We start from the raw sequence: 27,027 nt of genomic DNA, 5'->3' as shown, positions 1-27,027 counted from the left end.
TGTCTTCTAAATTCTAGCAGTTTTTCTTTTCAAAACTTATATAGCTATAATCAGTGGTTCTCAAACTGTTTCATGTCAAGGACCCCCAACATTATATGTATTTGGCCGCGGACCCCCATCTCAAAATATGTTGTTCCAGGGACCCCCCAGAAGCAAAGATTTGATAAAAAAATTATCACTTAAAAAATATATATATATATATTCAAAGATTTGCACACATTTTCACAATTTTAAATAATGGTTAAAGTGGTTACACAGATGCGTTCCCGGTTTTAATGGGTTAAGCAGAACTATTGTGTCGAATATGACCGGTCGAAGTGTCCATTTCACGGTGGAAGTTCAATTGTCATTTTTTTATATGATGATTTTTCGCTTGCTTTTGCCATTGTTCATATCACATCTGCATCTTCCAAACCTGTCCAACACGACCACTTTGGTTCCCAGTTCAGAGCAAGAACAAACTATCATGTCCGGAACCAACTTTTAGGGTTCTGAACCAATTCACTTTCAGTGGAAACACTCTGAACTGGTTCAAAATTAGGCGGGGAAAAATGAAGAACTGAACCGATTCAACCCCGGTGGAAAAGGGGCCACAGTGTGGTGAAACGCAGGCGTTCGGCCTGTTCCTGCATCCTACACAGATGTGAACATCAGTACGCAGCGACTGGCACCACGGTGCTTTGCTCACAGAGGCACTGGGCACACCCAATGGGCACGGGCGTACCAGCAAGATGGCGTTGATCTCAATTTAAACCACAGCGTGTCTTCTCCTCCCGAGAATGAGGACGTAAAATGACGTGACGTCATATTAGATACGCTGTGGTTTAAAACAAAGCTCTTAAAATCTAAATTGCTTATCGATAAAAGATCAACCTAGTATGGAAAGACTCCGAATATTTCCAGGTTGTCGGGAAACATAATCAGAGCCCAAAAAGGGCAGCGGCTGGTGTATTCTAACATAATGTATACAGTATGAAGCATAATAACATGTTATGTACAGACCAAAATAAACAATTTCATGTTTAATCATTCTTTAAAGATGACTTTTTAGACTCATTGTCATTTGATTTACAAGCTCACTGAAGCTCACAATGCATCGCGATCTAACTCGTTGTGAACTTAAAGATCGGTTACTTATTTGAGTCATAAATCAGACAGACAAAAGGCTGATTTGTACTTTGTCACTTGGCGGTGTTGCGCACTGAACATAGCAGATATGCAAGCCCAGAATGCAACACCCGATGCCTTGCGTTGTGGGTTTGTAGATCTGCTGCTGTGTTCGGCGCTCGACCGTTGTACTGTAGAAGCATACATTGCTGGCAGCAGCAGCCAGAGAGAAGCGAGAGAGGCAGAGATTTGGAGAGTAAGGTGTGAAGACGAGGATTTAACTTCATTTTGTGTGCATGTTTTGTAGCCAATTAACAATTTTATTGGACTTTTTATTGGAGTTTTTGTTGGGGTGCTTTCGGTCTGTCTCAGGCCTACGATTAAGGTAATTGTTCGGGCCGGGCCTTAATTTTCAGGCCCGTTGAGAACTCTAGTCTCCGGGGGAGACACCAAACGTATCTTTTTGTGGTCTCGAGGCGGTAATAGTTTGTTGAACCACTGGGTTATAAACCATACATACAGTACAAGACATACGCGGAATACAATTGGCTGAAATAGGGCTCCAGATGTCCTCCCAGTCCATTACTCATGCATGATATGAAACGGCGGCTCTCAGTTAATCATATTGTCAGAGTGGCGGTCGGGCCGGCGGTGTCAGTGCGGTTGAATAATTGGAATGGCTGACATCGCCGCCCGCCGTGGTCTCGACACGAGCCTCCTCGACTCGCGTCGTCACATGATGTAGTCTCGTCCAACAGGCTGTCGTGTTCAGTGTGGGTCCTCGTGGTGTGTACCAGTGGTGGAAAGTAACTACGTACATTTAATTAACCCATTAAGACCTGAGGCGATTCTTAAAAATGTAAAAATCCTAACAGTTTTTTGAAAAAAAATCTAAAAACATTTTTCAAAAATAGCTGATCTACAAGCTCATCGGTGCCGCGCTATGAGCTTGTATATCTGCTATTTTTGAATAGCCAAAGAAATCTAAAGTGACACAGATGCGTTCCAGGTCTAAATGGGTTAAGTACTGTACCGAAGTAACATTTTTAGGTATTTGTACTTTACTGAAGTATTACCAATTTTCAATACTTTTACTTCTACTCCACTACATCTCAGAGGCAAATATAATTGTACTCCATTGTTACTCCACTACAATTATTTGAAAACTTTAGTTACTTTTTTGTTTTTGATTATTATTACAAAACATACATTAACCACTTATATTTAAGTTATATTGTATTAACATACTCTACCATACAGATTGGACAAAATTACATCTTATTAAAGCTCTATATTCTGATAGTAATCATTGCTATAGTGTTTGTTCAGTAACATTAGTCTCCATGTCTCTCTAGCTCTTTAATAAACAAAATATACATTTTGAGGTAGGTGACAACATTTCAACCAATCAGGAGAGAGTACCCATTTATCAGCTTCATTTTTATAGTGTTCCACTTCCAATTGTGTCTGCTCATTTATCTGTGTCATCACTTCCAATTCCACTCGTTTAATCTGTATCCTGACTGAGTTCTCTATCCTGATTGGATGCATGATCGGTATCCCGACCTGAAAATGCATTTTTCAGTTTAATAAAGAGCCTGAGAGACATGGAGACTCCTGTTACTGAACAAACACTCTATAGCAATTAGTAATATCACACTATAGAGCAAATGTAACACTTATTTTAACCAAAGAAGATCACTTACCCTACCTTTAACCACTTATAACAGAAACCAGTGAAGACACTAGTACAGAACCCTGAGGGACTCCACTCAACCACAAGGACAGTTTGAGGTACTTTTACTTTACTTTCTTTCTAGCTTTTTCATACTTCTATTCCACTGTTACACCTCAGAGGCAAATATTGTACTTTTTACTCCACTGCACTTGGGCGTATAGGCTATTTTACACTCGGATCTATTTGAACATAGAAGATGTACAAGCTCGCCTCACACAGTGTCGCGGTGCAACACGTTGTGAGCTTGTAGATCGGTTATTTTCGAAATAATTGTACGATAAACATATCCTACTTTATCCGTTGGTACTTAAAGTATATTTTGATGCCAATATTTTTCGTTCTTTTCCTCAAGTCAGATTTTGAATACAGGATCTTTTTCTTTCTTTTTGTACCTTAACCCATTCAATCCGGGAACGCATCGGTGTCATTTGTTTTATTTCTTTGGCTATTCAAAAATAGCAGATCTACAAGCTCATAGCGTGGCACTCGGTGCTATTTTTGAAAAATCGTGAAAATGTGTGCAAATCTTTGTATATATATATTTTTTAAAGCCAACATTTGTAACTAAAATCTTTGCTTCTGAGGGGTCCCTGGAACGACACATTTTGAGATGGGGGTCCGCGGCCAAATACATATCTAAAAATGTTTTTCTAAATCCTAACAGTATGTTGCTATAACGGTGGTGCAGAATGATATGTATTTGGCTGCGGACCCCCATCGCAAAAAACATCGTTCCAGGGACCCCCACCCCCAGAAGCAAAGATTGGAGTTAAAAATGTTCGCTTTAAAAAAATATATAAATTTGCACTAATTTCCACCATTTAAAAGAAACAGCAGATCTACAAGCTCATTGAGCTTGTAGATCTGCTATTTTTGAATAGCCAAATAAATCTTAAAATGACACAGATGCGTTCCGCGGTCTTAATGGGTTAAACATAGTTAAACAGAGTATTGTGATATTACTCCAGTAAAAAGCGTGTTCTGCTCCACGCTGCCGGTGTCCTTGAGATGATGAAGCGCTCGCTATGAATTATGAAGACAGAGGATATACGACTGACCCCAACGCGCCTCAGCTTCTATCAGATAGCAGCCATGACAACAGTGTTCCCGAGTACTCTCCTCTCTCTCTCTCTCTCTCTCTCCCTCCATCTCTCTCTCCCTCCATATCTCTTTCCCCTCTCTACCCCTCCTCTCTCTCTCTCTCTCTCTGCCTCATACATGATGAAAAGCAGCCCGTACACATGAGCAACAGTGTTGGAGAAAGTAACTAAGTACATTTACTCAAGTACTGTACTTAACACATCGGGTGCCAAACACGGTCTGAACCGTGTTTGCGCAGAGTAGCGGTCCGGTGCCGAACACGGTCCAGACCGTGAAATATGTCTTTTTGTTTTTTTCGTTTTTCTCCACACGGGCGGGGCTAGAGCAGCTCTGGGAGTACCCATTGTGATCTTGAGAAGGATAGGCCAGATAGATCACCGGAAAAACAAAAACATGGCTCCCATCCACTTCCTGTCTATTTCCTTCTTTAAAACACCTATATCTCCGAATCTGTTTCCGGTGGGGAAAACCGGTCATGCGCGATGCGCGATCCCCCCCCATTGTAACTCGCGAGTGAAATGTTATCGTTCCAGGCTGTAGCCAGGGTCATCGCGCAACATGAATGGATGTTTTTTTTTACATGGATTTGCTCCTCATGGAGTCTAGAGCTTTAAACAGCAAAGCGCAGTCAATGGGGAGAATGCTGGCACCCAACGTAAGTTGTTATGAAAAAATGCTGGCACCCAATGTGTTAAAGGTAGGGGCACATATTTTTTTTGTGGTTAAAATAAGTGTTATATAATAGCTCTATATCCAGATAGTACTCATTGCTATAGAGTGTCTGTACAGTGAGTCTGCCCATCTCTTCAGCTCTTTATCAAACAGACATTGCATTTTCAGGTCACCAATCTTATCCAATCAGGATAGAGAACTCATACGGATTAAACAAGTGCAATTGGACGTGATGAGCAGACACAATTGGAACTGGAACAATGAATACCAATGAGTACTATCTGTGTATCTCCTGAGTGGCTGAAATGTTTGTCACTTAACTGAAAACGTATTTTCTGTTTATTAACTCATTGAGTGCCATTCACGTGTTTCACGTGTTTTACCGCTATGGTGCAACGTGCCAAGCACGTGTTTCACGTGTTTTTGAAAAAAAAATGTAAAAAAAAAAAAATGTTCAGAACCCAAGATATCATTATCTGAAGATTTGCAGCTCCATCCACTCCTTGTTTAACTTATAACTGAAAAAGGCTGTATCTCGCTTCCTAAGCACTTTTTTTTTACTTTGAAAAAAAAAGAATATATATATAGCACTGGCCAGAAATAGCCAAAAATAATTCAGGCACTCAATGAGTTAACCCATTGACTGCCAATCGCGTAGATCTACGCAAACCTATTTAAAGCCGCCAGGTGCCAATCGCGTAGATCTACGCGAACTTTAAAAAAAAATTATAATAATTACAATTTGACCCAAAGACCAAGGAGATATGATTTTTCGAAGATCTAGACTCCTATCCACTTCCTTGTTAACTTAAAACTTAAACATTCTGTATCTCGGCTCCTGAGTACTTTTTTTTTCTTCAATGAAAAATCTCTGGCAGTGGGCAAACGCGGCCAGAAATAATTTACCCTCTGGTCTAGTGTCTCTCAACGGGGGCGGTACAAGATTTTGTTCAGCGCCACTTTGGGGGGGGGGGGTTCAAGTTTTCTTCATTTCATCCTAGACTTCCTTTCACTAAAAGGAGTAGTTCACCCAAAACAAATACAATATTTTCTATCAATTACACAATTACACACCCCATGAAGCCTTGAATTCATGGGTATTTTTTGTTCTTGTTGCATACCTGAGCCAATAATTTGATGACCGGCTCAAAGAGTCTCCGACTGAGTCTTCTATTGAGTCTAGTACAAAGGGCCCTCTGTCACGTTTCAGCTGGTATGTGTGTGTGAGCAAAGGGCCCTCCATCACGTTTCAGCTGCTATGTGTGTTAGCAAAGGGCCCTCCATCACGTTTCAGCTGGTATGTGTGTGTGAGCAAAGGGCCCTCCGTCACGTTTCAGCTGCTATGTGTGTGTGAGCAAAGGGCCCTCCATCACGTTTCCAAGGAGGCGTTTAATTTCCCTCAGCTGGAAGCCAGCATCGGGGATTAAAAGAGCGAGCGCGAGAGAGAGAAACTTCACAAGAAGAACACGGTGGAACATCATGGTGGAATTGGGAATGTCCTCTAGGAACCCATATATATCCTCCATTTCCCTTTGAAGTGCTACAGCAGAAACCAACGTTTGAACTGCGTGTTCCTATAGCGCTCCTGGGGTCTCTCCCCGCGTTTGACTGACAACCACCTCCCTCCGCCCCCCCCCCCCCCCCACCCCCACCCCCCACCCCCACCCCCCCCCCCCACCCACTCCTCCCTCTCCACAGCATCGGCGGACGTGAGTTGCGTTCCCCCGACCGTTAATCCTTCCAGGGCGGGCGGGCGGGCGGAGTCGAAGAGGCGAGGGCGCTGAGAGACCCGCGCTATAGGCTACCCCCCCCCACACACACACACACACACACACACACACACACACACACACACACACGAGAGAGCCAATAGAGTTCTCAAATTCTGCCCAAACCCGACCCTACCCAACCCGACGTTTTCGGGCCGGGCTGGGCCTAAAATGTACGCTAATTAGTCGGTTAGTTGGTTGCATGCTGAAAATAGCAGATCTACAAGCTCAGTCGCAGCGCGACGCGTTGTGAGCTTGTAGATCTGCTATTTTTAGAGCGCAACACCCGAGCGCAACCAAACATAAAATGACTTGTCTTTTAGTTCTACTGGATCTCTTCTCCACTAGATCCCTCACTAACATTTTAGTCTAGTTTCTATTTGTTTATATATTTAGTCTTAGTTTTGGTCATGATAGCTTAGTTTTTATTTAGTTTTTATTTAGTTTTTATTTAGTTTTTATTTAGTTTTTATTTAGTTTTTATTTAGTTTTTATTTAGTTTTTATTTAGTTTTCGTCAGTGAAAAAAGGTAGTCGACCAACATTTTTCGTCATAGTTTTAGTCGACGAAATCAACACTGATTAGTCATTTATTATTCATTAGTCATACTATTATTATTATTATTATTTTTAAATAATAATAATGTTTGTGTATTTATCTAAGATGGTGCTGACTGGCGTTTCACTTTTACTCTGTGATAGAGTTCTCAAATTCTGCCCCGAACCAGAACTCTGAACCCGACCCAACGTTTTCGGGACGGATCATTTACAAGCACGACTCTGGGGGTATCACTCTGGGGCCCATTATACTGCATCAAATACAGCATGCCATGCAGAATGAACAGGCTCAGCTACAGTGGGCCAGTGGTTCTCAAAGTGGGGTCCGGGGACCCCCCAGGGTCCTGGAGGCTTGTAGATTAAAAAAGAAAAAAAATATATATATATATATTCAAAGATTTTCACAATTTTTCAAAAATAGCAGATCTACAAGCTCATAGCGCGGCACTCGGTGCCGCTCTATGAGCTTGTATATCTGCTATTTTTGAATAGCCCAAAGTGTAAAATAATGCCTTTAAGCTCAAATAAAAAAATGACACAGATGCGTTCCAGGTCTTAATGGATTAAAACTAAAACCATTTTACATCCAAGGAAAAGGCCATGTGATGTAGTTTTACTGAAGAAGAGGTGACATTGGAAACAGACAAATAGCAGATGTACAAGCTTGCCCAATTACACGTTACAATGGCCCCAAACATGTTTGAAAGTGAAATATCCCTTTAATCAATATTATTCTACTAAATAGTTTTATCAATTTATATAATCGATCACGTCAATTAGTTCGATTCGCTTTTGCGCCCCTATTTCAAACCCACTGTTATAAGCTTAAAGAGGTGGTGCCATGGTTTTGCACTTTTTCTGTTATGAGGTTGATAGAACTTCATTAAGCCCCCTGGTGGTGTTTTTATGGTGTTTTATGTCTTCTCTGACTATTTTGAGTTTCTACCTGGAGGCTGAAGCCTTGAGGGTCAAACGTGCCAATAGAAAAACAGCACTTTAGTGACATAGTAAAATTATACCCTCCCCCTCATTATCATAACACAACAGGTGTGGGCATGAGGAGGAGGAGGGACTAGGACAGGTGGGTGGTGCTAAGGTGGTGGAGGAGGTGCTAAGGTGAGAACCAGGTTATACTTAATGAACTGGAGGCGTGTCCACGTATAAACATAATTATAACACTTTCTGTACACTTTTTTGAAAAAAATCTTCCTCCTAGTATAACCATAATACCTGATGATTATGTTTTAGGGGGGGGAAAAATCACTGAAAATCACGGCACCCCGTCTTTAAGAAGAACATTTTATCAAAAATAAAAATCAGTAGTTCAATAGTAGCCAACAGCCGGGGGATTCCTGTGTGCTTTCCGGGTGGTTACCCCAATTTGTGCACTCTCAGAGTCATGGTGGTCCTTGAAATTAAAATGACATCTGCTGTATTGTACAGCAGACGTGAAGTGTAAATACCGATAAAAGATACGGTTCCGGAAACGATTCCAAATAGGGATGCACCCAATATATCCGGCCACCGAATATATTCGGCCGAATATAGCCCAAAAAAAAGCATATTCGGTATTCGGCCGAATAGATTTTAACGCAAAATACCGAATGTATATATATTTTATAACTGATCTCAATATGGACCCATAGTGATTATACTTTTTGCCATAATCATGTAGCTCTACAACAGAGACAGCCATGACAGCAATGGTACAAAAATGTGTATTCGGCCATTCGGTTATTCGACCAACTGTTTCCTATATTCGGTATTTGTTTTCGGCCAAGAATTTCCCATCCGGTGCATCCCTAATTCCAACAAATGTGACGGAACCGATTCCGGTTCCTCAGCGTTGGATCCCGGGCTCCCTCCAGTTCCGGTTCTCTCCCAAACCCTTTATAGTTTAGTTACCCAGCGCCACCGGCGGCGGCGGCGGCTCGTCCCGCCGGCACCGGCACAGCTGTGCGGGCGAGGAGCAGCACGGCTGCAGCCAGGGCTTCCAGACCATGTGCCAGCGCGACATCTGGCTCTCTGCGGCGCCGGCGCCGGCGCCGGGCGGCTCCAGGGAGTCGCGGTGGCGCCTCACGGCCGCCTCCATGGCCCCCAGGACGGCGTGGAAGGCCGGCTCGGTGGCGGGGGTCAGCGGCGTGGTCTCCGACGGGTCCCGGGAGAGGTCGAACAGCAGAGGCGGGCGGTGCTGGGTGACGTAGGCCGGCGTGCAGAAGCAGGCGTGCGTGTGGAAGCACGCCGTCTCGTTCTCCGGGTGGAAGTCGGGCGTGAAGTAGAAGGCCTTCCACACGGCGCTGCCTGCATGGTCGATGACACAACACACATGGCTTTAATACGTTCAAACCGGGAACGCATGGCTGTGTCATTTTTAGATTTATTTGGGCTATTCAAAAATAGCAGATCTACAAGCTCATAGCGATAATCTCAGAAGAGCCGTGCTCAAGGTAGTGAACCAGAATATGCTAGGATTTGAGTCTGTGCGATAATAACAGAACAATGGAAATATATCCCGAGTGCTATGAGCTTGTAGATCTGCTATTTTTTTTTAATTGTGATTTTTTTGTTGTTGCAAATCTTAACTCCAATCTTTGCTTCTGGGGGGTCCCTGGAACAACATATTTTGAGATGGGGGTCCGCGGCCAAATACATATCATTTTGGGGGTCCTTGACATGAAAAGGTTTGAGCACCACTGATATAGAAACATACTTTTTTCCCCCAGAAGCAAAGACTTGAGTTAAAAATGTTTGCTTTAAAAATATATATATATTCAATGATTTGCACACATTTTCACGATTTCCCCCCAAAAAATAGCAGATCTACAAGTTCACATCTGCTATTTCTTTAATAGCCCAAAAAATCTAAAAGGGTTAATACATTTATTTGGATATCGTTTTATCCTTAGCTTCTGAATCAAGTATACACGCATTTCCTTTTTGGACCATATAGACCATGTGTTTGATATTTATTATTAAAAAAAAAAAAAACTCCAGCAAAAGCAGTTAATAAAGCATCACAATCATTTTAACCACTTGAGCAAATATCGAAAATGTTTGGAAAATGTTTAATCATTTTGAAAAACAAAAATAACATAAAAATCTTCTCTTCTGGGGAGGTCCCTGCCTGGCACAAAACCTTTTCAGATTGTGTGGGGGGCAAATACTTCCTACTTCAATTCCATGTCCTTGCCTTGAAACAGTTTGAGAACCACTGACTTTTAAGAAATCTTTTAAGAAAATGTACGCCTCTCTCTGTTTGCTGTTATTCTTCAACCAAATGAAAGTACTCACTGTTGGGCGGGCGCCATCTGACGGCGTTCAAGTAGGCGTTGCAGTAATGGAAGAGGAATTGGTGGTGAGGTGATGATGGCTCCTCCTCCTCTTCCTCCTCCTCCTCTTTCTCCTCTCTGCCCTGGAGCAGAGCCATGAGGTCACGGCCGTCTATCTGTCTGCAGCAACAACAACAAGACACGACAACTCTTTAACACATTAAAACCAGGAACGCATCTGTGTCACTTTATATTCCTTTGGCTATTCAAAAATAGCAGATCTACAGTACAAGCTCATAGCGCGGCACCGACCACCAAAAATTACTTATTTTCTATCAATTACACATGCCATGAAACCTTGAATTCATGGAGTTTTTGTTTCGTTTTTGTCGCATTCCTAAGCCAATAATGTGATGACCGGCGGAGACGGAAGTAGGAGACTCAATAGGGCATAGCAGTGGCGGCCATTTTCTGGTTCCACTCCAAAATAGTCAATGCATTTTTCCCATTGACATTTCCAAAAATATTTATATAAATTAATTTAAGCCTAGAATCAAGTCATGACCATAAAACATTTTTTTCTGTGATTTTTATTTTATTTTATATTTTTAATTATATGATATACTACATTTTATAAATACCCTTTGTTTTGCCGTTTTCAAAAAAGTTTTTTCACATAATCAAACGTTTTGGATGGCTTGATTCTTATTGGCGACAAAATTCAAGTCTCCATTGGGTGACTAATCGATAGAAAATAAGTCATTTTGGGGGTGAACTATCCCGGCTATATCCGCTTTAAGGGGGTCCCCCTTGTCAATGTAAACGCTGAGCCCACCTGTCCTGGGGGAGGTCTCCTCCGGCCAGCTTCACCACGGTGGGGAACAGGTCCATGTTGCTGGTGGGCTCGTCCACCTCGCGGCCCGCCGACAGGGTCCCGGACCACCGCACGATCCCTGGGACCCGGATGCCTCCCTCCCAGTTGGTCGACTTGCCCGCTGTGTGTGTGTAAGGGAGGGAGGCAACGACAGCCAATCAGACTCATTGTTGGTTTAACCCATTAAGACCCGAGGGCGATTCTACAAATGTCTTCTGAAAAAAACTTATGTTGCTATATCAGTGGAGCTCAAACTTTTTCATGTCAAGGATGCACTGGTGGAAACAGTGCTCAAACGTTTTAAAAGTATTGGTATCAAAATGTACTTAAAGTACCAAAAGTAATTCAATTCAATTCAATCTTCTCAATTCAATTCAAATCAATTCAATTCAATTCAATTCAATATCACAAGAATACAACACCACACAATAAAAACAGAAATAAATAAAATAAAATAAATACAAATAATGCAAATAGCCCACATTGTTCAGTTTCTGACATACAGACATGTGCGCCAATGGTTCCACAGTCTAGAGGTGAACCTGAAGGGGCGTAGCCACGGGTGGGCATAGGTAGGCCTGGGCCCACCCACCTGGCTGTTGTGCCCACCCAAAAAATAAATAAATAATAATAATAATAATATATTCAGTAATTTTTATAAGTGCATATATATAAAAATGATTTTTTTATGAATCAATATAATTACATAGTGTGCCCATTTAAAGAATAACTCTTATGTTGTTATGCTCATCTGGAAAACGGAATTCTTCATAATCGATTAACAGTTAATAAATACATAAATAATATAATTAATATATAACAATTCAATATAATTAATATAAATGTAATGGATTTTTTTATTTGGATTTCATAGATTTCTATGCATTTCAGGAGTTTGGGGGGCTGGCTCCCCCAAAATAATTAAATAACCCTAACAACCCTAACCCTAAAACCGAATTAAAGTATCAAAAAAACTACCAAAAAAAAGAATTAAATAACCCTAACAACCCTAAACCTAAAACCGAAATAAAGTATCAAAAAAACTCCCAAATCCGCACAAAACCGCCAAAGAAATCGCGCGCCCACCCGCAAATGCCCAGGCCCAGCTGCTGCCAGCGTTCTGGCTACGCCCCTGGCGTGTGGGGTCCGTTATGACAGCGATTATGTAATTTACTGACTGACCCCAACACTAACAAACATCTGATTTGCACTGGAGCTTCTTGGAGCTCTCAGCAGCAGCCTCATGCAGTCATTATAAGCCACTGTGAGTCGTCTGATGCTGCCTTGCCTGTAGCGACACCAAAGGTGGGCAGCAGTATACAGTGGTGTACAAAAGGATCTAAACAGAGAGATCTTCACAGGTGCTGAGCACATGCTAAATTTGCGACACAGTTTGCTTGGGCATACAGCTTACGCCGCTGCCTATAGATGTCCTTGTCATCTGTTAGGTCATTGGAGATAATATGTCCCAAATAAGTCATCTCACTGCACACACTAAGGGCAGTGCCAGCCAGATAGAAGTCAGGAAAGGTTGATTGTCTGTCTTCCCTACTTCGGACAATCACGACCTTACTCTTTTTAGCATTGTATTTTATGTTAAAATCAAAACCATACTGTGAGCATATCCTCAGTAGCTGTTGTAGCCCAGCACTATACGGACTAAAGATGACCAAATCATCCGCATACATCAGGTGATTAATTGACGAGTCACCAACTGTACACCCTGTCCCTCATGTATTTAACATCAATGATAAATCATTCATATAAACATTAAAAAGAAAAGGAGAAATAATTCCACCTTGACGGACACCATTGGTCACATGAAAAGGAGCAGATATTGACTTCCCCCATTTTACTCTCATTGTCTGGTGAGCATACCAGAACACCAAGATTCTGACTAAGAAACTAGGGACCCCTCTTTGCGTGTGTTTTAAGAATAACTTTTCATGATTAATGCGGTCAAAGGCCCTAGAGGCATCAATAAAAGATACAAACATAGTAGAATTCTAACTACTATATTTATCTAAAATCTCTTTAAGTGCAAAAATACACAAATCAGTGACATGTTTTCGTTTGAATCCAAATTGGTTATCAGCAGACAGGATCAACCTCTCAAGTCTACTCAGTAGAATTGTCTCTAGCACTTTGGACAAAACGCTGGCCAAGGCTATTGGCCTATAGTTATCTGAGCTGTTTAGCTTACCCACTTTGTCTTTAATGACCGGCACTAACACAACAGAGAGCATGGAAACAGGTAAAAACCTATGAACAAAAAAACCCGTAAAACACATAGCAACCAAAGGACACAGTTTCTTACTGGCTAGTTTAAGATGTTCAGCTGTTATCTTATCCAGACCACAGGCCTTATTATCTCCTAGCTTCAAAACTGCTTCATGAACTTCAGCAGGGGTAACAATCACCTCATCATTAAAATCTACATTTTCCACTACAACCAGATTACTTTTTACACAGTTGAACAGCTCAGAATATTGTTTCTGCCATAGCTGTGAAATTTCATCAGAACCACTCACACCATCTACAGTATATTTGATGGAAGAGATGTTTTACAATTATTTATCATTTTAATTTCCTTCCAGAAATCATTCACGTTATGCTTTTGTAGCTTCTTTGCCCGTGAATCTGACCTCATTACATTCTCATTTCTTTTAATAAACCTAAGGGCATATTTAAAATGAGCATTAGTGCGTTTTTTTATGCTCAAACAGAGGGCCATGTCTACTTTTGCCAGACTCAGCCCATCTTTTAAAAGCCATTCTAGCCTCTGCATGAAGCTCTTGGACGTGATCATTCCACCCTGGCTTAGCATTACATACTTTTGGCCTATGTTTGAGGAGAGGCCTGCTGGAAATACAGAGTGACTCCACAATAGACTCATACAAGGTAGATAACTCATTACAGTGTTGAACATTCCTGCAGTTCATGTCGCGACACAATAGAGCATCGTAAATCTTAGTAAATGTACTCATTGTGCAGAATGTCCCATTTCACAGGTTCAAAATGTATAAAGATCTTTTGAAAATAGCAGATCTACAAGCTCACAATGCGTCACATAGCGACACAGTGTGAGCTTGTAGATCTGCTATTTTCAAATGGCCAAAATGTATATAGGGCTGAAGTGTGTAATGTATGTTTTGTGATAATAATCTAAATCTACAAAGTAACTATAGTAACTAAAGTTTTCAAATAATTGTAGTGGAGTAAAAGTACAATATTTGCCTCTGAGATGTAGTGGAGTAGAAGTAAAAGTATTGAAAATAGGAAATACTCCAGTAAAGTAAAAATTCCTCAAAAGTGTACTTATAAGTACTTAGTTACTTTACACCACTGCAAGGATGTCAAGGACAAAATGATGATATAATAAAAGTTAAGAAAGGAATAATCATCGCTGTCGGGTGGAAACCTTGTATGTCCAAAATGATTCCTTTTTATTAGTGTACAAAAAAAAAATATATATATATATATATATACACTATATAAGTGAAAATCTACAACCTCACAACGCCTCACGTGTGAGGCGTTGTGAGGTTGTAGATCTGCTATTTTCACTACTTCTGTCTGCGACACTCTTGTATAATGAAGTAAGGCATTATTTTTATTTTTAAAAAACTAAAATAGTTGAGAGAAGGACATACAAGGTTTCTGCCTGACTGGATAGTTGTGTTACTATTGTGATTCTCAACCATTTTAATTTCAAGGACCCCCAGTTTTACATGCATTAGGCTACGGACGGACCCCCATTTAATGGCATTTCTATCTCTGGGACCCCAATTTATATTGTAAAATGAATGTTAATTTAACTCTAAATGGACCCGTTAGTGTCCTTTTGGTTCCATTTGTACACTCTCAGAGTTACAGACCCATAAGGGTCCATTCGGTTCCTAACTATCTATCATTTGAGCTGGGGACCCCCTAGAACTCCCTCAAGGACCCCTGGGGGGTCCCCGGACTCCACTCTAAGGGGCTTCACCTTTGTAAATCCCGTTGCATCCCCGGTGCACCTCTCCGCTGGCAGAGATCTCCTCCAGGTGAGCGCCCTGGTCTGAGGTCAGATACACCAGCGTGTCGTCCCTCAGCCCCAGCCTGTCCACAGTCTGCAGGATCTGACCTGGGATCAGATTACATCACACATTATACTGTAACAAATGTGTGGTTGTTAAGACTTTGTCATTTCAAGGATCCCCAAATTGATATGTATTAAAACCACGGAGCCCCACCTGCCCAGAGTGTGTGCCAGGAGACCCACAAAAGAGAAGGTTTGTGTCAACAACAAAAAAAGTATTTCTTTCTTTCTTTCTTTCTTTCTGATATATTAAGCCATTCAATTCGTGGGACGCATCTATGTCATTTTAGATTTCTTTGGGCTATTCAAAAATAGCAGATATACAAGCTCATAGCGCGCCACATTTTCAGTTTTTTCACGATTTTTCTAAAAGAAATAGCAGTTCTACAAGCTCATAGCGCGCCACTCAGTGCCGTGCTATGAGCTTGTAGATCTGCTATTTTTTTAATAGCCAAAAGAAATTAAAAAAAATTAGAGATTCTTTCCCGGAGTAGTTCACCCAAAACATGACTTATTTTCTATCAATTACACACCCCGTGAAGTCTGGAATTCATGGAGATTGTTTCGTTTTTGTCCTATTCCTAAGCTAATAATTTGATGACCGGTCGGAGTCTACCAGTAGGAGACTCTAAGAGTCTTCTACTAACTAGCATCTGTCTAAAAGAATAGACTATCAAAATATAATCTGTACATTTAAACTATAGAAACTATAGGATGCCAGGTAAACAATGAGCCTATTGCATCTGTCTAAATAGCAGCTATGAAAATGACTTTTTAACGTTTAAAATGTGATGGCCGTCAGATCTGTGTCAAATTACCGCAGAATAAACACAAAGATATGCAACACTTTAGGCAAGGTTCAATTTGTAAATGCCTGGACAGACAGAGGGCGGGCATTTTCTTTTACCACTTTTAAGCCCTATAGTTAGTATACTTATGCATATGACAAAGAGCAAAGAAAAAAAATAGCAGATCCAGAAGCTCTAGAGCTTGTAGATTGGCTATTTTTGGGCAAAGAGATTTGGTGTAGAGCAGGGGTCTTCAACAGGGGGTCCGGCACCCCTAGGGGGTCCACAGAGTTACCAAAGGGGGGGCCGCCAAATCCTTGTGTGATAGGATAATAATGTTTTTACATTCACTTAAACCCTAGCATCCCTATTCTGAGGAGAACTTTTGCCAAATATAGCCAATCTACAAGTTTAATCTGCAACACAATGTTATACAACATGTTGTGGGGGGTGGTCCCTGCTCCATCTCTCTCTCAGCTAAGGCTCGCCTAAAAAACGTTGAAGAGGTAAAATTGTTCCAGGGACCTCCAGAAGCGAAGATTTGAGTTACAAATGTTCGCTTTAAAAAAAGATCTTTCAAAAATAGCAGATCTACAAGCTCACAGCGCGGCACCGCTTGTATATCTGGCTATATTTTTTAATATAGCCAAAGAAATCTTAAAATGACACAGATGCGTTCCCGGTCTTAATTGGTTGAATAACAACGCTTGTACTCAGCACTCACCTACGCTCCAGTCCACCTCGTGCACTGCGTCTCCGTAGATGCCGTGCTGACTGGAGCCCCTGAAGGGAGCGGAGGCGAACAGGGCCGTGTGCACCTGGACGAAGGAGAAGAAGAGCAGGAAGGGCCCGGCCGCATTGCTGCGGACACACCACCATGTTAAAAAACATTTAACCATTTAAAACATAAATATATTGACGATTTCGTCAACAAATAAAAACTACCGTAATTTTCGCACTATAAGCCGCACCTGAATATAAGCCGCAGCAGCTAAATTGAATGATTTGTACATATATAAGCCGCACTGGACTATAAGCCGCGGGTGTAAAATCCATAGATTTAGGAGGTCCCCTAGTGGCCGTTAGCTGTAAAGATCCAGAGATAAGCCGCACCGTTATATAAGCCGCAGGGTCGAAAAATGGGAAAAAAGTCGCGGCTTATAGTCCGAAATTTACGGTAGACTAAAATGTTAGTGAGGGACGAATAGAGTACAGAAGTCCTGACGTCACTCGTTCATCCCCTGGTTTGTAAAGTAATTTCTCTATGGAGAATAACATTGGGTCATCTTAGAATCGTCTCATATAAGAATTGTGGTCCAAAAATAAACAAACTGTCTCTGCGATATTGTCAGGGAGGAGGTTCTGTATTGTTTATGATAGTCAGTCACTCATATTTGATACAGTCTGTTTCTGGCAAAAATTTAACTAATTCGTCGGAAGTAACATTATCGTTTTCTCACCCTCAGTTGATGCTTCATATCCATAAGAGTAAAACCGCCAGGGTCATTTGTTTATTTTTGGAACACAGTTCTTATTTGACGCGATATTAAATACGTCTATGGGGATTCAGAATGGGGGTGGAAAACCGCGAACCAGGTAGACAAACCTAGGATGTGTAAATTACGTCAGACTTCGGTGCTCTATGGAGAAGAGATCCAGTAGAACTAAAAGACGAGTCATTTTATGTTTGGTTGCTCTGAAAATAGCAGATCTACAAGCTCACAACGCGTTGCACTGCGACGCGTTGTGAGCTTGCAGATCGGCTATTTTCAGCATGCAACCAAGTGTGAAAACCAGCCATTACGACGCCATCAAGGCACCGCCAACATACATACTGTACATTTTTGTTGACAAAATCAACTGTAGTTTTAGTCAACTAACATCAAATTATATTTAGTCGACTAAAACTAGACAAAAACTAAAACCTTTCAGATGACTAAAATATGACTAAAACTAAATGGAATTTTATTCAAAAGACTATGACTAAAACTAAATCTAAATGAAAATAGCTGATCTACCTCGACATGTTGTGAGTTTGTAGATCGGCTATTTGAACTATTTTGAAATGTTATTCAAAATAGTAAAAAAAATGCCTAAAAAGTTTAGGCATAAGGGGTAAGGCGGCCTTATGCCATATCCCTCATCTTCTTAGGCATCTTTTTATACTTTAAAAAACATTTTAAAATAGTGAAAATACAAGTTAATACGGCATCACAATCATGTAACCACTTTATCCAAATTGTATACGTTGGCTATATTCTATTAGTAGCAGATGTACAAGCTCACAGCGCGTCACTTTGTGCCGCACTGTGAGCTTGTACATCTGCTATTTTTTGAACATTTTAGTTTTTAATCTTGAAAATATTGGAAAATGTCAAATAATTTGGCACAAAACGTTTTCAGATGGGGGTCCGTGGCCAAATACATATTAATTTGGGGGTCCTTGGCACGAAAAAGTTTAAGAACTACTGATTTAGAAGGTATTTGTAGAATCGGCCTTAGGTCTTAATGGGTTAATCACTTACCTCTCCAAGAAGTGCACGGCCTCGTGGGTCATCCTCTGGGTCAGGTTCTCGGAGACGAAGGGCTGCTCCACGATGGTGTGGTCCCTCATGAGCAGGCAGTTCAAGTCCGGGAAGACGACCACAAAGGCCCCGAAGAGCCCCGCGCCGACGGCTACCGCCAACCCCACGCCCAGGACCACGCCCCTCCTGTCACGGTATAGGGGTTGTCACAATCGTGGCGTTTTACATGGCGGCTAATTGTCATACAATTATTTGCGATTAACAATGTCATAGTAAGATTTATACCAGGAAAGCACTCTAAAATCCTTCGAAGTCCTCAAGACAGAATTTGACCTGCCCAATGGCCACTTTTGGCAATATTTGCAACTACGGCATCTACTGGTTAAGACCTTTGGATCTCTCACTGTAGACCCCCCTAAAATTGAAAAGGTTGAGATGATCCTTAGAATCTTCGGACAGGGGCATGAGGCTTCCATATACTATGCCATGCTCCTGGAGGTCTCTGACTCTAACATGATGGTGTCTAAGACGCCTTGGGAAAGGGACCTTGGTGTTTCAATTTGAGACGAGGAATGGGCTAAAATCCTTAGGAACGGCAAGAAAATGTCTAGAGAACTGCGTACGAGATTGATTCAATTTAAAATTATAAATAGGATATGTTGGACCCCGTCAAGACTATTTAGGGTGGGCCTTACCGAGAGCCCGGAGTGTTGGAGGTGTCAGGATAGAGATGGTACCAAAAGAGTTGTCCAAAAATCCAGGTCTATTGGGCTGCTATACATGTGAAGCTAGAGAGGATGACAGGGATGGTTATCCCCTTCTCTCCCAGGCTCTTTATTCTGGGCGCCCCTTCCACTTTACGAACTGTCTCTCCCTCCTTAGCTGAGTGGATTCAAACTGCCCTTATGTTAGGCAGGAGATTGGTGGTCAGGGCCTGGAAGGACCCATCTGCACCGGTTCCTTCTCTGTGGTTTACTTCCTTGGGTCAACTGGCCGCATATGAAAGATTGTCTTATAGATTGCTCAACAGGATGGATAAATACGATTTAAAATGGGGACATTATCATCTACATGCTACGGGTCTTGGATGACGTTTCCGGCTCAGTGTGAGCTTCAATAACCATAAAGTGTCCTGGGTTAGATTTGTCTGGGGTAGGACTGAGGTGGACTGCGGGTGGTATGCTTCTGTGCACTGTATTTTGATGTTTCTTTTTGTTGATGTCTTTATGTTTTCACGGTTTGTTTATTTGTATTATGTTTATGGTATGTCTTGTCTCGTTTAATGGTCAGTAATGTCGTTATTTGAATATGAATGTTCTTGTGATGTTTATTGTATGTCTTGTCTAAAATATGCTTGCATCAATGTTGAAAGAAAATTCTCTGTATGTTTGTCTAAAAAAGAAAATAAAGTACAAATCATAAAAAATAAAAAATAAATGTATTTTTGGCATTAAAAGGGATATTTAAACAAATTATAATAACATTGGGTAATGTTGTCGTCTACTCAGCACCCAGACAGTTTTTAAGTTGCTTGATTCAGTATTTCGATATTTGATATTCATTTTATCAGACACGCCCAGTTCCTATATACAAACCCATTGTAACTTCAAACTCCATTTTAACATGATAGATTCATCAAAAACACCTGTCCTTGGTTCTGGTGACTCATACTGCCCTCCTAATACGCGAGGGGGCTGTGTTTTTTCAAATACTATTTTTCATTTATCATTATTATTATTTTTATTGTATTTTTATTTTCATTTTCCAAAAAAAAAAAAAAAAAAAATGAAAAAGTAATTGAAAAAACAGGGTCTCCTCACGTATTAGAAGGACAATATCAGTCACCAGAACCAAGAACGGGTGGTTCCGATGAATCTATGTTTAAAATGGAGTTTGAAGTCTGATAAAATGAATATCAAATATCTAAATACTGAATCAAGCAACTTAAAAACGGTCTGGGGGTCTCACAAAAGCCTGAGTAGATGATAAAATGACAACAAAAAAAAAGGTTTTAAGTGAAATAACCCTTTAAGCGTTAAGAACATATAAATCTAAATTACAGCTGATCAGCTTATTTCTGAATATTATAAAACAGGTTCTATCTTTGCACAACTGATTATGACGATCATGCAAAAATAATTGTGATCAAGGCAGTTAATGTTTGTAATAACTGTGACGGGCCATACCGGACGGTGACGGCGCCGGCGTAGTGCAGGAGGGCGGTGGTGGCGATCAGTAACCCCAGGGCGCGGTACGGGATGTGATGGTCCACTTTGAGCAGCACAGAGCTGTGTCCGGGCTGGCAGTCCCTCAGGTTGGTCATCACCTGAAAAAACACCTGTTTTTTACACCTGTGAACCTGTGATGTGACAATAACGTTGATTCTGACCCTGATCCTGGCCTACAAAAGCAACCAAAGGTATGGCATAGGCACCCATGGATTAAAGAAAAATAAAATACCACAACTGAACAGATGTGTGTGGCAAAGTCCTCATGTGTGATTAGTGAAACAGTGTGAAAGGAATGTCAATATTACATAGGGCCGCCAAACCTGTGTGTGATAGGATATGCTTTTTACATTAACCACTTGAACCCTAGCATCCGTATTCTGAGGGGAACATTAGCCGAAAATAGCAGATCTACCAACTTGTAGATCGGCTATCTAAATTTACTCATCACTGAAGATAGTCATTGAGGGTATCTATCACATGTAGTTGGGGGGGTCCCCGCTTCATCTCTCTCTCTCTCGGCTAAAGGGTCCTTGGCCTGAAGAACGTTGAAGACCCCTGTAATAATGGTTAGACTGATGCTAGGTTCTTGGTTTACCTATGATCCGAGATTACTATTTCTATGCATTTGACGTAATACCTCGTGTTTACCTTGCTCACTGTAAATTGTTCTGGATTAACACATTCCATGCCAGAGTTTAATCTCATAATGTACTCACCAGTGCCAGCGTTTTATTGTTGTTTTTTTGTTTTTTTCATGTCGCCACAGACCTCGCTAAATAAGTTAAAAGTGCGCGTTCATTTGGTTCTAAACACACAGCGGATCTGTGAGAAACGGCCAGCGAAAATAGTTTCCAAATGCGAGCCGCCATCTTGAAGATACAGCCGATCAACGCTAAACAGTGATCAGCGAGGAGAAAAACAACAACCGAGAAAATCGAGTTTTAAACAGGATCCCAGACAGGAAGCGGATACGATCGAAAAAAACGGAACCCGAATAATTCTGTTTCCGACCGGAAACCGGAAACGGAAATGGATCAAAAAAATTCGGAAAGTGCACCTGGGACAAAATCAATGGGAATCGGCGGTTCGCGTAGATCTACGCGACTGGCACGCTGCGGCTTTAAATAGGTTCGCGTAGATCTACGCGACTGGCATTCAATGTGTTAAGAGCGTCTGCTAAATGCATACATTTAATATTGTAAATAGATTCTGACCGTGCCGTAGAAGCGTTGGAAGCCGTGCACAGAGGGGTGGTGGCAGTGGTCCTCGCTGCTCTCACAGTTCAGGCCCAGGTGCCACTTTCCTACCGAACCAAAAAAAAGACCACGACGAACAAATTAGGGCCGTGTCACGATTATGACATTTTATGAAATTCGTCACTCAAATAATTGGGATTAACGATAATAACAGAGACATACATAGTTAATTACACTTAACAAGCTCAAAACCTGTCGCATTGCGACACGTTTTGAGCTTGTAGATCTTATTGCAAAAAAATCCATTTGTGGGGTCCTTGACACGAGAACATTTGAGAGCGGCTGCTGTACCGTATACCTATGAGAGCCGTCTGGTAGCCCTGCTGCTTGGCGATCCTGGCGAACGTCACCTCGTGGCTGGGGAGGCCTCCCGACACCGCTGTGAACAGATAGACCCCCAGCATCCCAGTGCCCACCATACCTGTACAATACAACATAACAACACATAAATATAACAGATAGACCCCCAGCATCCCAGTGCCCACCATACCTGTACAATACAACACAACACATACTGTAACATTACACCCCAGAGCAGTACATGTACTCAAGAACTGTACTTAAGTACAATTTTGAGGTATTTTTTACTTTACTGGAGTATTATTTTCAGTACTTTTACTTCTACACCACTACATCTCAGAGACAAATATTGTACTTTTACTCCACTACAATTATTTGAACACTTTAGTTACTAGTTACTTTGTAGATTTTGATTATTATTACAAAACATACATTAACCACTTCAGCCCTATACACATTTCGGCCATTTGAAAATAGCAGAGCTCACAATGCGTCGCGATGCGACGCATTGTGAGCTTGTAGATCTGCCATCTTCAAATGATTTTTATACATTTGAAAACTTGTGAAATGGGACATTCTGCACAATGACTACTTTTTAATGTTGGTGCTTATAACATAACATTACATCCCAGTGCCCACCATACCCTAGCGTTTTTTTATATTTGAAAAATATCTAACATTTTTGGAAAGTTTTGAATAATTTCGGATTTATTTTAATAAATCCGAAATTCTCTTCTGGAGGGGTCCCTGGCAAAAGAAAGAAAGATGGGCGTCCAAAGCCAAATACAATGGTATACAAAAGTTTGAGAATCACTATACTAAAGAGCTAGAGAGCTAACTGAACAAACACTCTAGCAGGGGTCTTCAATAGGGGGTCCTCAGAGTTACTACAGGGGCGAGGCTTTGTGATCTTGTAGATCTGCTATTTTTGGGTTTATGTAGGTGTAGAGGGAAAAAGTAAACAAAAAAAGTTTAATCTGAAACTACATTTTATACTATATAGAGGGGGGTCCCTGCTTCATCTTTCTCTCAACTAGGGGGTCCTTGAGCTGAAATCGTTGAAGACCCCTGCTTTATAGCAATGATTACTTTAGTTCACCCCAAAAAATTATTTTCCTATGGATTGAGGAATGAGACAAAAACAAAAAAAATATGGGGTGACTAATGGATAGGAAAAAAAGTCATTTTGGGGGTGAACTATCCCTTTAAGAATGTAAAGCTAACACCAATATGACCTTAGGGTTTTAAGCGGTACAGCAGTGGCTGAACTGACCGGAGCGTATGGGGTAGCGTCCGGTGAGGAACGCCGCCCTGCTGGGGGTGCAGAGGGGTGCGGCCGCGACGTGGTGGGTCAGCTTCACGCCGTCCTGGGCCAGTCTGTCGATGTTGGGGGTCCTGCAGGGTACGCAAGTAACAACACACACCGTACCTTCAACCCAACACTACACCACACCTGTCTGTTAGTGTTGATTTAGACAACAAACTAGTCTTTTAACCCATTAATACCTGGAACGCATCTGTGTCACTTTTAGATTTATTTAGGCTATTCAAAAATAGCAGATATACAAGCTCATAGCGCGGCACCGAGTGCCGCGCTACGAGCTTGTAGATCTGCTATTTTTGAAAAATCGTTAAAATTATTTTTTTTACATTTTTTTCCAAAAAACTGTTAGGATTTAGAAAATGTTTAGAAGCGGCCTCAGGTCTTAATGGGTTAAATCAAATTCCATTTAGTTTCAGTCATATTTTAGTCATCTGAAATGTTTTGTCTAGTTTTAGTCGACTAAATATCATCAGATTATAGTCGACTAAATCTACAGTTGATTTAGTCGACTATAATGTATGTTGGTGGTGCCTTGATGGCGTCGTAATGGCAGATTTTACACTTGGTTGCATGCTGAAAATAGCCGATCTACAAGCTCACAACGCGTGTGAGCTTGTAGATCGGCTATTTTCAGAGCGCAACCAAACATAAAATGACTTGTCTTTTAAGTTCTACTGGATCTCTTCTCCACTAGATCCCTCACTAACATTTTAGTCTAGTTTTTATTTGTTGACGAAAATTGTCAGTATATTTAGTCATAGTTTGAGTCATCATAGCTGAGTTTTTATTTCGTTTTTATTTCGTTTTCGTCAGTGTAAAAAGGTTTTCGTCATAGTTTTAGTCGACCAAAGCAACACATGCTGTCAACAACTAGGCCGTCACCATTATCACATGATCGCCTAATTGCAATTATTTGAGACTTTAGACCTGTGCCTGTCGGGCACCGGGCTACTTGGGAACGATGCAAGTTGGGAACAACGAAAATAGGGAATGGATGCCCGTTATGCAATACCCATTATACCCGTTGTCATGGCACCCGTTTTAACCGTCTGTCTGTCTGTCTCCCTTTTGTGCCAATATATGGAGATCTCTGTATATGCCTGTATCCCTTTTATGGCCATATATGGAGATCCCTGATGTTATCAGTATATGGGCATACAGTATATGGACCTGCCCATATAACGCCTCTCAAACGCCTCTCGAGAGAACGTTTTTAACTCAAATCTTTACGTCAGGGGGGTCCCTGGAACAACATATTTTGAGATGGGGGTCCTCGGCCAAATACATACAATTTTGGGGGTCTTTGACATGAATAACTTTGAGAACCACTGACATGGCAACATACGTTTTTCAGAAACCTTTTAGGATTTAGAAGACATTTTGTAGAATCGGCCTCAGGTCTGAATTAAGGTTTTATTTGCATTTCCTTCTTCTTATGTGTTTACCTCAGTGTCGTGTTGCCGTAGCAACCGAGGTCCCCGATGCCCAGGTCATCCACCATGATCAGAACAAAGTTGGGCTTTTTGCTGCCGCCGCGTTCCCCAGGAGGAGAGGTGCAGCCTGCCCCCCTGCCCCACAGCGGGACAGACAGCCAGCACAGCCACACACACAGGGACTGGGACAGCATGGTCAGGACATCCGGCTGACAGGCAACGCTCTTTTACACTGCAGAAAAGGAGAAACATAAACAAAAAGGTTTCGCAAACCTTCTCCTTTTGTGCAAAGAAAATAAAGGCATGTGTGAATTTAACAGGATCCCTGGCTAATACCCTGGCTAATAAGCCAAATATGCCTTAAAGGGCAAGACCACTTTGGTAGAGGTTTGGGTTGTGTAGTTACCTTGCCATGATGTAACTCCAAAGGTGGACAAGAAATCAAAAATAATTGCTCCATTGATTAGAAATTGATCATTCAAAATTAGCTCCTCATTGACTTACATTGTACGGTAAAACAGCTCTCAAAGTCACTCTTTAAGCACGTAAACGAACACGAACAAAGCTGATTCAGACAATACAGAACATCACCAAACCCAGTACTGTTTGTTTTTTATATAAAAATGTCAACTTCCTGCTGATTTTACTATTTGAAGATCCGGATCCGGATCCGCGAATCCAGTCCAGGTTTTCTTCTTAATAAAATATCAAAATCAACAGGAAGTTAACATTTTTATGAAAAAAAAAAAGGGTTATATTGTCTGAATCAACTTTGTTTGCATTTGTTTATGTGCTATTAGAGTGACTTTGAGAGCTGTTTTACTGTACAATGTAAGTCAATGAGGAGCATATTTTGAATATAAATATATATACTGTTGGTTTGTTTACTGTTGAGTGAGAAAACAATGTTGGACATTAAAGCTAATCATCTGGGGACCCCCTCTCCCCCCAAACAAATACATAATAAATAATAATTCCAAACAGGGAACCACTGTTGTAGCAGAGTGCAACATAAAAATAAAAACAAACAAACAAACAAACAAACATGAAAACTCACACACGAGTAGAAGACCCGCTGCGAGCTGTTGTGAGCTTGTAGATCGGCTATTTTCACAATATTTATTTAATGCCTGACTCCTACATTCCAAGTGCTTGTCAGGTTGGGGTCCCTGGGGGGGTCACAGCCTGAAAAGGTTGAGAAACACTGGGCTAAATGACTAATATGTCACCCCCCCCCCCACCCCCCCCCCCCCTTCATAATGTACAGTATGACATAAACCTTATAGTAATCCACTACATCTCAGAGGAAAATATTTTACTTTTACTCCACTACATTTAAAAAAAAAAACTTTATTTACTAGTTACTTTGCAGATATACATTATTATATAATAAAACCACTTTAGCCCTATTTTATACAAAGGCTATTTGAAAATAGCAGATCTATAAGCTTGTAGATTATCACTTTTTCAGCTTCAATTTGATACTAGTGTTGAAAAGGTAAGGTAAAATAAAAACAGGTGTATTATATATATATATATATATATATATATATATATAATGTGGTAGCCCTGTGTGTCTGCACATTGATTGAAAGTAAGGTAACCTACCTTTAAAGCTGCTGTACTGACGTTGATCAGCTGACCTGCAGACTGTTCAGCTGTGTGTGTGTGTGTGTGTGTGTGTGTGTGTGTGTGTGTGTGTGTGTGTGTGTGTGTGTGTGTGTGTGTGTGTGTGTGTGTCATCATGATAAACATGTTAATGTGTCACTACTAGAGTTCTATGGTACAAAATCCCTTCTACTGTGTGTGTGTGCGTGTGTGTGTGTGTGTGTGTGTGTGTGTGTGTGTGTGTGTGTGTGTGTGTGTGTGCGTGCGTGCGTGCGTGCGTGCGTGTGTGTGTGTGCACAGAAAGCAGGAAGTTCACAGCACTTTGTTTTGAACTGTCACGTGACTCCAGAGCCTTCTATTGGACGATTGTCAGCTCCTTATGCTACTTCCATGG

General features: G+C 41.2%; 1 protein-coding gene across 1 annotated transcript; it reads right to left on the bottom strand.

Moving 5' to 3' along the window:
• Nucleotides 1-8,671: 8,671 nt before the first annotated feature.
• sts (steroid sulfatase (microsomal), isozyme S) lies at nucleotides 8,672-26,825 on the bottom strand. The gene is made up of 12 exons (XM_080422593.1): nucleotides 26,634-26,825; nucleotides 25,038-25,257; nucleotides 23,542-23,663; nucleotides 22,267-22,389; nucleotides 21,927-22,015; nucleotides 20,668-20,807; nucleotides 18,482-18,667; nucleotides 16,681-16,817; nucleotides 15,076-15,213; nucleotides 11,049-11,208; nucleotides 10,236-10,393; nucleotides 8,672-9,245 (listed from the first exon to the last, which is right to left on the bottom strand). The coding sequence occupies exons 2-12, from the start codon at nucleotides 25,217-25,219 to the stop codon at nucleotides 8,842-8,844; spliced, it is 1,839 nt and encodes a 612-aa protein (XP_080278719.1). The 5' UTR covers nucleotides 25,220-25,257; nucleotides 26,634-26,825; the 3' UTR covers nucleotides 8,672-8,841.
• Nucleotides 26,826-27,027: the final 202 nt, after the last annotated feature.

Source organism: Gymnoscopelus braueri (genome assembly GCF_963280865.1).
Source record: "Gymnoscopelus braueri genome assembly, chromosome: 24".
NCBI lineage: Eukaryota > Metazoa > Chordata > Actinopteri > Myctophiformes > Myctophidae > Gymnoscopelus > Gymnoscopelus braueri.
The sequence above is the reverse complement of the archived record's forward strand: the minus strand, read 5'-3'. Positions and strand labels throughout refer to the sequence as shown.

Bases quoted from the DNA above. Each gene is read 5' to 3' on its own strand.
- sts (XM_080422593.1), bottom strand. From the start codon at position 25,219: ATGCTGTCCCAGTCCCTGTGTGTGTGGCTGTGCTGGCTGTCTGTCCCG. The intron at 22,390-23,541 runs GTCAGTTCAGCC...TGTATTGTACAG, and splicing joins ACGCTACCCCATACGCTCCG to GTATGGTGGGCACTGGGATG. The intron at 18,668-20,667 runs GTATGGCCCGTC...ATACCGTGACAG, and splicing joins GCCGGCGCCGTCACCGTCCG to GAGGGGCGTGGTCCTGGGCG.